The sequence below is a fragment of the Argentina silus genome, assembly GCF_951799395.1.
Source record: "Argentina silus genome assembly, chromosome: 21".
Classification (NCBI taxonomy): Eukaryota; Metazoa; Chordata; class Actinopteri; order Argentiniformes; family Argentinidae; genus Argentina; species Argentina silus.
In genome coordinates, this window is record NC_139675.1 from 9284203 (window position 1) to 9291702 (window position 7500).

The 7500-nt window shown below is 44.5% G+C and overlaps 2 protein-coding genes across 2 annotated transcripts in view; both read right to left on the minus strand.

Annotated features, from left to right (window-relative positions):
• The window catches only part of tmem192 (transmembrane protein 192), a 7459-nt gene extending 6808 nt beyond the window's left edge, over positions 1–651 (minus strand). The window contains exon 1 of the mRNA XM_083693023.1: positions 500–651. Coding sequence (XP_083549149.1) covers positions 500–529 — 30 coding nt within the window. The 5' untranslated portion in view covers positions 530–651. The remainder of the gene's footprint in view (positions 1–499) is intronic.
• Positions 652–3151: 2500 nt separating this feature from the next.
• Positions 3152–7500, minus strand: part of wdr19 (WD repeat domain 19) — an 18777-nt gene continuing 14428 nt past the window's right edge. The window contains exons 28-37 of the mRNA XM_083693013.1: positions 7154–7222; positions 6855–6932; positions 5888–5984; positions 5565–5689; positions 4768–4849; positions 4441–4591; positions 4108–4231; positions 3898–3974; positions 3529–3648; positions 3152–3420 (exon numbers count right to left, since the gene is read on the minus strand). Of these exons, the coding sequence (XP_083549139.1) occupies positions 3534–3648; positions 3898–3974; positions 4108–4231; positions 4441–4591; positions 4768–4849; positions 5565–5689; positions 5888–5984; positions 6855–6932; positions 7154–7222 (918 nt within the window). The 3' untranslated portion in view covers positions 3152–3420; positions 3529–3533. The remainder of the gene's footprint in view (positions 3421–3528; positions 3649–3897; positions 3975–4107; positions 4232–4440; positions 4592–4767; positions 4850–5564; positions 5690–5887; positions 5985–6854; positions 6933–7153; positions 7223–7500) is intronic.

Sequence of the window (7500 nt, forward strand, 5' to 3'; positions counted from 1 at the left end):
GCAATACCCCAGCGCCCACAGAGAAACGCCATGGACAAAAAAAACTATCCTGAAACCTACCAAGCATGACCGTGTAAATAAAAAATAATGCATTTCAGTGGGCTCAACTGTCTAGTAGCCCCAAGTGTGTCTAGGATCATATATATATACATTTTACATTTGGATCGTGTATGTTTATGATACACATACAACATCCAAAACTGTAAAAAGATGAAACAATGTTTCTATTCGTTCGTCGAGATTAAATGTGTCTGCCGAAGTCTGACTGCCTCAACACGACAGAGCAGATTCAAACCATTTCAAAGTACTCGAATATCACTTCAATAGGAGCTGAAATAATTAACCAATTCCATGAACACCGATGATCAGCGCCAGAGAATCTGACAAGAGTGGAGGAGTCACTTTCGAACAGGCAGGATATGCTAGCTAGCTCGCTAATTTGATGGTTTGCTTTGCGTGACCATCATAAATGTGGAACCAAAAATATGCGACAACGTACTGCATGAGGCAACGTCCTCGTTGAGTCCATTGTATGTGTGGGCGGTATCCGTGATCTCTTGAACGAAAGCTTTCGTGAAAAATTACCCAGAGCATTTCATATAAGACAACATTTCACCAGTTAGCTCCTAACTTCACCCTCTCCTCTCAATGTTTTCACGTGACAGCTGTGACAGTTGGTAAACTTCCGGCCTCCAATATTATTAGTCCGTGTTGCCCACCTTTCAATATATAGTTCCCATTTCCATTTATGGCATTTAGCAGACGCCTTTATCCAAAGCGACTTACAACAAATACATTTGTTTAAGTAAGTAAATCATCTATCCAACAGTCATCATAAGGCAAAGTAATCAATGCTCATACCAGGGGTCGTAATGCGTTTTTTTTTTATTAACAGGAGAGAACTTGAACATGGGGGTAGTGAAGATGTCTCTAGGGTATGGGGTAGTGGGGGGGTAGAGGTCTTTAGGAGATTCCTGGTCAGAATCCTTGTCCAAATATTATATGAGGTCCAAATGCCATTTCTATCCGATACCAATGGCTGTCAATGGCTTGAAGAATAAAACGAATACATAGTCAGCTGCAGATTATAGTCTGATGCTCTACCGACTAAACTAAAGTTGAGGAACAATAGTTTTTTAAGGGGGGGAGGGGAATAAGGTGTGAAAAAGGGGAAGAATCTCTTGATATTCTTCTTGATTCTTAATTTTCTTCCAACAGCATCTCTCAAATATTCTCACTGATGTATTCCACTCTTTCCAATGAATAGGCCATTTGTAATATATTTCCACACACATAATGCCCCTTGTGGGGTGTTGTGTTGATCCTCATGCACATGCACTCGTGTGTGACAAAAAAAAAACTACCGCCCGAACAGGGACTTGAACCCTGGACCCTCAGATTAAAAGTCTGATGCTCTACCGACTGAGCTATCCGGGCTCTGAAAAGTGCGATGTTGCAGACATTACTTGTACAAAACGCCGTTTTATCACTACATGACTACATGACGCACACAAATAATAAGCACAGTTTAATGATCCGTGCCGTCGTCTTGGCGACAGCTTTTACACAAGTATCAACAGCCGTGATACATAGGTCCATTTCCTAGCTTTCTAGACAACTGCTAAAAATCCCTAAAATCAACATGCAAAGGATTAGGACAACAGCGCCGTCTCGTGGCTACCTATCGTAACAAATGACAGAAATGCATACTTATAGCCGACTACTTCAACTGGGAAACAATGAACAAATCAAAAGGACGAGATCGATACAAACCGCTTGCTGCATTGTTATATTCTCAATGTATGTAGTTACCATGCTTATGCCATAAGGTTTCTGGACGATCTCAACGTTATTTAGGCTTCTGCGCGACCTATCAACAGGTGGCTCCGTGGCGCAATGGATAGCGCATTGGACTTCTAGTCAAACACTTGAGGAGTGATTCAAAGGTTGTGGGTTCGAGTCCCACCGGAGTCGCAAATATTTTGTCAATTAACCTGGTGGAGGTTAGAAATCGGAAGACGGGCTCATTGTAATAATCCATGCATTAATCCTCTCCCTCACGTTCATATTACTTTGCCGATATCATTCCTGATTCCGTCTTCTGATTTTTACCTCTACCATCCTCCACTGATTTAAAGGGATGGTTCAGCCTATTTTTACGTGAAATATCATCTTACCCTGAGTTTTCCAGTAGTGTTGTCGGCAGTGTGATTGGATGTACTATAGAGTTTAAAGGTAGACGCTGGGATATGACGTCACGGCCATACAAACTGAGCAACTTTCATCAAACACTGTCGCGAATGAGAGCGTCCACTCTTTTCACTGCCCTTCACTTTCTTTTCTTTTTTCTTTCCATGTCCCTCGGTTTCTTCTTCTTTTTGGTCCCATTTCTCTGAAAACTAGTCTAAAGTTAACAGCTGCCTGGATCAGAACCAAAGACATTTGAGTCCTACCAGAGACACTCACAACTGCACAACAACACTTTTGAAGCGTGGACTCTGTTGCAACCAGCTCTATTCTCTCGTCTGTTGCATCTCTTGTTTTTGAAAGTCTCTGGCAGTGTCAGACTTTGCTGATGAAGTCATATCCCAGAATCTACCTTTAACAATGCGTTGTTCATTTTGTGTCAAAACGCATCATCAAATCGCTTTTCCAGGACGTAAATACTTGTTTGGATATCTGAGGCTTTAATGCACAACATAATTCGAATTTTGGTCCTTGTGCAAAGTGTTTTTTACACCATTAACATGGGCAATCAAGGACAGGAACTAGCTCATCAATGTTAAAGGAACTGCCTTCAATGTATGAACTAGAAAAATCATTCATCATACATAATTGTGGTAAAAACAAGGTTAATCCTCGCCCTCACATTCATATTACTTTTCCTTCACTGTACACGAATGACCAAGCAAGACAACACTTCTGTTTTTCATGGGATATGAGGTGTCTCTCCTTACAGTTCAGACTGTATGATGTGTGGATATATGGTGTGTCAGTGCAACCATTTATGATATTCTTTTCCGTTTTTTGACTGTAAAGGGGACGAATATGTTGCATCCTCTGTTGCTGATGAACAAAATGTCATTGTTGATGTCTGGCGTGTTTCCCCCTACCCATATAAAACAAGAAATAAAACATCCAAAAATGAATACAGACAAACATCTTTACGTGTCCAAATATGAAAATCAAATGTCAACACAGATATACATTACAAAGGTCGATTGGAAGTTGTGTACAGGGGAAGCAATGAAGAGTCCAACTGTTTTAAAAAAGGGAAATAACAGTTGTATAAGATCATGTTGGATGGCTATACAGGGAGTGTGTGGTCAGGAATGGGCCAGAATGGGCCATGGGCCGGTCAGAACCACTCAGACGGAGGTTGAATCAGGTGGTTTCTCCAACAGTACCACGGAGGAGGTTCTGGAGAACACAAAGAAATCAAGATCCATGGTGAAATCAAGAACGCATTCATTTAGTTTTGGGTCCCAAGGCCACAACATCAAAACTCCACTGTGTGTGTGTGTGTACCTGTGTCATTGCTCCAGCTCGTTGGGCTGCAGGTAGCTAGAGCAGTCGGAGATTTTCTTCACCTGGTTCACACTCAGATTCTCAGAGCACATGGGACACACACTCTCAGTTTCTAGCAGCCTGTATAAAACACACACACACACACACACACACACACACACACACACACACACACACACACACACACACACACACACGTTTAGAGACTTACGTAACAGACATGGTTTCCACTAGAAGTGTGTCTTTGGTCAAAGGTTACATTTAATGGCTGTTGTTGTTGTAGTAGTAGTAGTAGTAGTAGTAGTAGTAGTAGTATAGTAGTAGTATTTAGTGTGTATAGAAGTGTGTGTGCGAGTGTGTGATACTTACAGAGTGAGCTGGGAGGAGAGAGCAGGGAATTCACAATGTGGACACACTGACCAGTCCTCTTTTAGCATGTGATGACCCTAGGAGACAGAGGAGAGATAATACACTTACTCTCCATGGCCCTATTTAATTGAGGCTAGTTCACAAAATACTTCAATTAGCAGTGTGTGTGTGTGTGCGTGTGTGTGTGTGTGTGTGTGTATATGTGTGTACCGTGGCGATGCAGTAGGGCAGGTTGTTCTTGCAGGCGATACACAGTAGCTCACACTGGGGCAGCTGGAAGCCACAGTAGGGACACGGGGTCGTCTCCTCCTCCACCTCAGAGGTGTCCGGACGACTGAGGGAGAGAGGGAGGGTGGGAGGGAGGGAGGGAGGGAGGGAAAGGGAGGGACGGGAGAGGTGGAGGATGGGGGACAGACAATGGACAACATAAACACAGAGAGGGAGTGCAGGAGAGAAGAGTAGATAGTTGGTTAGTGAAGGTGTGTGTGCCAGATATATGTGTGCGTGTGTTTGTGTGTGTGTGTGTGTGTGTGTGGTGCTCACCGGACCATGGCCTCTATCTTCTTCCTGTATTTGGCGTCTATCTTGTTGCGGTACTCTGGTCTCATCAGCATGGCAGCGAAGCTGAAGGCAGAGTTCCTCAGACCGGCCCGGTGGCACTCTATCACTGCCGACGTCAGGATGGGCACGATGTCTACACACACACACCAACGCACATGCATGCACACGCATACACACATACATACACATACGCACGCGCACACGGTTCAAAGTCAATATTTGTTGTGTTTTCCACTTCTTGTGTGTATCCATTCATGTGTGTGTGTGTGTGTGTGTGTGTGTGTGTGTGTTCTGGACAGAGGCACTCACGCGAGGGGAACTTGCTGATGTTGTTGGAGACTCTGATGAGCATGCGTGCCCCCTTCAGGTGATCCCCTCTCTTCACGTGGATCTGCATTCAATCAAGAACCACCAATCAACCACCAACCCACACAAACGACAACGCCACAAAGGAGGCCATCAATCAGTCCACTTATCATATCAGCACATGGACAGGATTGCTGACATTTACATGATCTTGTTTTGGTCAAATAATAGAGAATAATAGTCAGTTATTATTAACTGTACTACCAGAAGGGGGAAATACATGTGAATGCAGAAGGTCATTGACTTTATTCAACGAGGATTATTGGAATACGACCCACGTGGGGGACCAGGGAAAGTGATTGGCTGTTTGGTTGGTTTGGAGCTGCCTATTGACTGATAGATTGAGAATGTGGCAGTTGAGTTACAGGCCTCCGTCCCTCGCTAACGCACTTCTGCCTCGAATTTCCCCAGGCTTGACTGGGAGCCGAGGTTAGAAAGTCCGCTCATGAACAGAGGGTATGGTACCTTGACTAGTGAACAGAGGGTATATATATATAATATATATATATATATATATATATGCCATTTAGCTGACGCTTTTATCCAAAGCGACTTACATTGCAATGAGTGCGTACATTTCAGTATTCAGTATATATGGTCCCAGAAGGAATCAAACCCACAACCTAAGCGTTGTTAGCGCCTTGCTCTACCAACCGAGCCACAGAGGACCACCAGGGGGTATGGTACCTTGACTAGGATGGAGGTTAGCATGTCTGCCCGTGAACAGGGGGGTATGGTACCTTGACTAGGATGTAGGAGTGAAGGATCATGAGGTTGGTGGCCATTTCAGCCGGGATCTTTATCTTCTGAGTCTGCAGCTCCGTGTACATACTGAACAGCACGTCGTGGGCGTTCCGGTAGTTACCTGGAAACACACACACACACCACACACACGCATGCCCAGACACACAGACACACACACACACAGTTCAAACTTCCACATATAAGTGGCTTTGGATCAAGAATATTAACTTATTATGACTACTTATTTGTCGCGAATGTGAATGATTTTTGAAAGTGTGTGTGTGTGTGTGTTTGTGTGTGTGTGACACTGTGTGTGTACCTGCGGACTGCTCCTCTCTGGCGATGATGATGGCGGTGCGAGCCGCCTCTCTGTACTGCTGCAGAGCCATGTAGAGGCGGAACAGGTACTTGGCGTCCTGGGAAAGGAGGGGAGGGACACAGGTCAGTGATAGGCTCGCTCTCTCAACCAATCGAATTAGAGATGGGGCTGCAGGGTTTGACGGCTGGGATAGGATCAGCACAACCATGAAAACACAGAGGACAACTATCAACTGGTTGAATTCACAGGCTCGCACTCTTTCATAACCTCTCCCTCTCCCTCTCTCTCTCTCTCACTCTCTCCCTCTCTCTCTCTCTCTCACTCTCTCTCTCACTCTCTCTCTCTCTCACTCTCTCTCGATAAGCGAAAAAGGTTTAGGTTCCAAAGCAGTGGCTTTTGTTGTTGTTTATAATGCACTCACAAATACGAAAGTGCAACACAGCTCTCTCTCACTCACACAGACACACACACACACACACACACACACACACACACACACTTCATAACGTTCCCTAGCACCTGCAGATCTGATGGGAACGGACGATAAAAGCTCTTAATGATTCTTTTTGGTCCATAATGCTTATCCAATCCTTTTAGATCCACACAAGTGCATAGGAAGTAGGGTCTAGGGTCTAGGGGTCGGTTTGGAACTGGGCCAACGCTATCAAAAACATCTACGCTCTTCTCTAGCATCACTGCAGCCTGTCGTTCGGACTGTTGACCAGCAGGGGGCAGCAGACATAGGCTACTCACTGAGAGAGGCTACAGTACACACACGCACCAGGGGGAAGAAACGCAAACGAGAAGACGAGAGCAGAGAAGGAGGGAGAGAGGAAGAGTGTCAGAGAAGGAATTAAAACAGGAGAGAACAGCGACAGGAAAAGACAAACTAAATGGACACAAATGAATAATTCAAAGTGATTGATTGATTGATTGATTGATTGGGTATGGCGGTCGTTCTGATTACCTTCGGCATGCCATCGCTCTCCCCCATCAGGTAGTCTATCAGCTGATTGGTCAGGGACTCGTCTTTGGCCTTGCCCACCTGGAACACGCACACGCACACGCACAGATATGCTATTGTTTACTTCATTCTGTATAACCTCAAAGATGATACAGGTTGACCTTAGTTAGAGAGCAACACACACACACACACACACACACACACACACACACACACACACACACACACACACACACACACACACACACACACACACACACAGACACACACACACACACACATTCTCTCTCTCTCTGTCTCACCGTCTCTATAGCCATCTCGATGGCCAGGTTGTCATCAGTACTGGGGCACTTCAGGAAGTGCTTCAGAGCCTGGGAGAGAGAGAGGGAAAGAAAGATGGAAGAGGACGATCAAGAGAATTAATTAATGAAATACTGTTACTGGAGGGATAAGTGTAGGAATGACCACATTAAAGGGATAGTTCATCCAAATTACAAAAATCACATAATTGGTTACGCTGAAATTGTTACCCTAACAATTAGCTGTTAGTGACAGTGGCCAGATAAACAGAACCAAAGTGTAGATTTAAGTCTGTCCTTGTCCATAGACTCCTTTCAGGGTGAGGAAACAAATATGTGATTCTGGAATT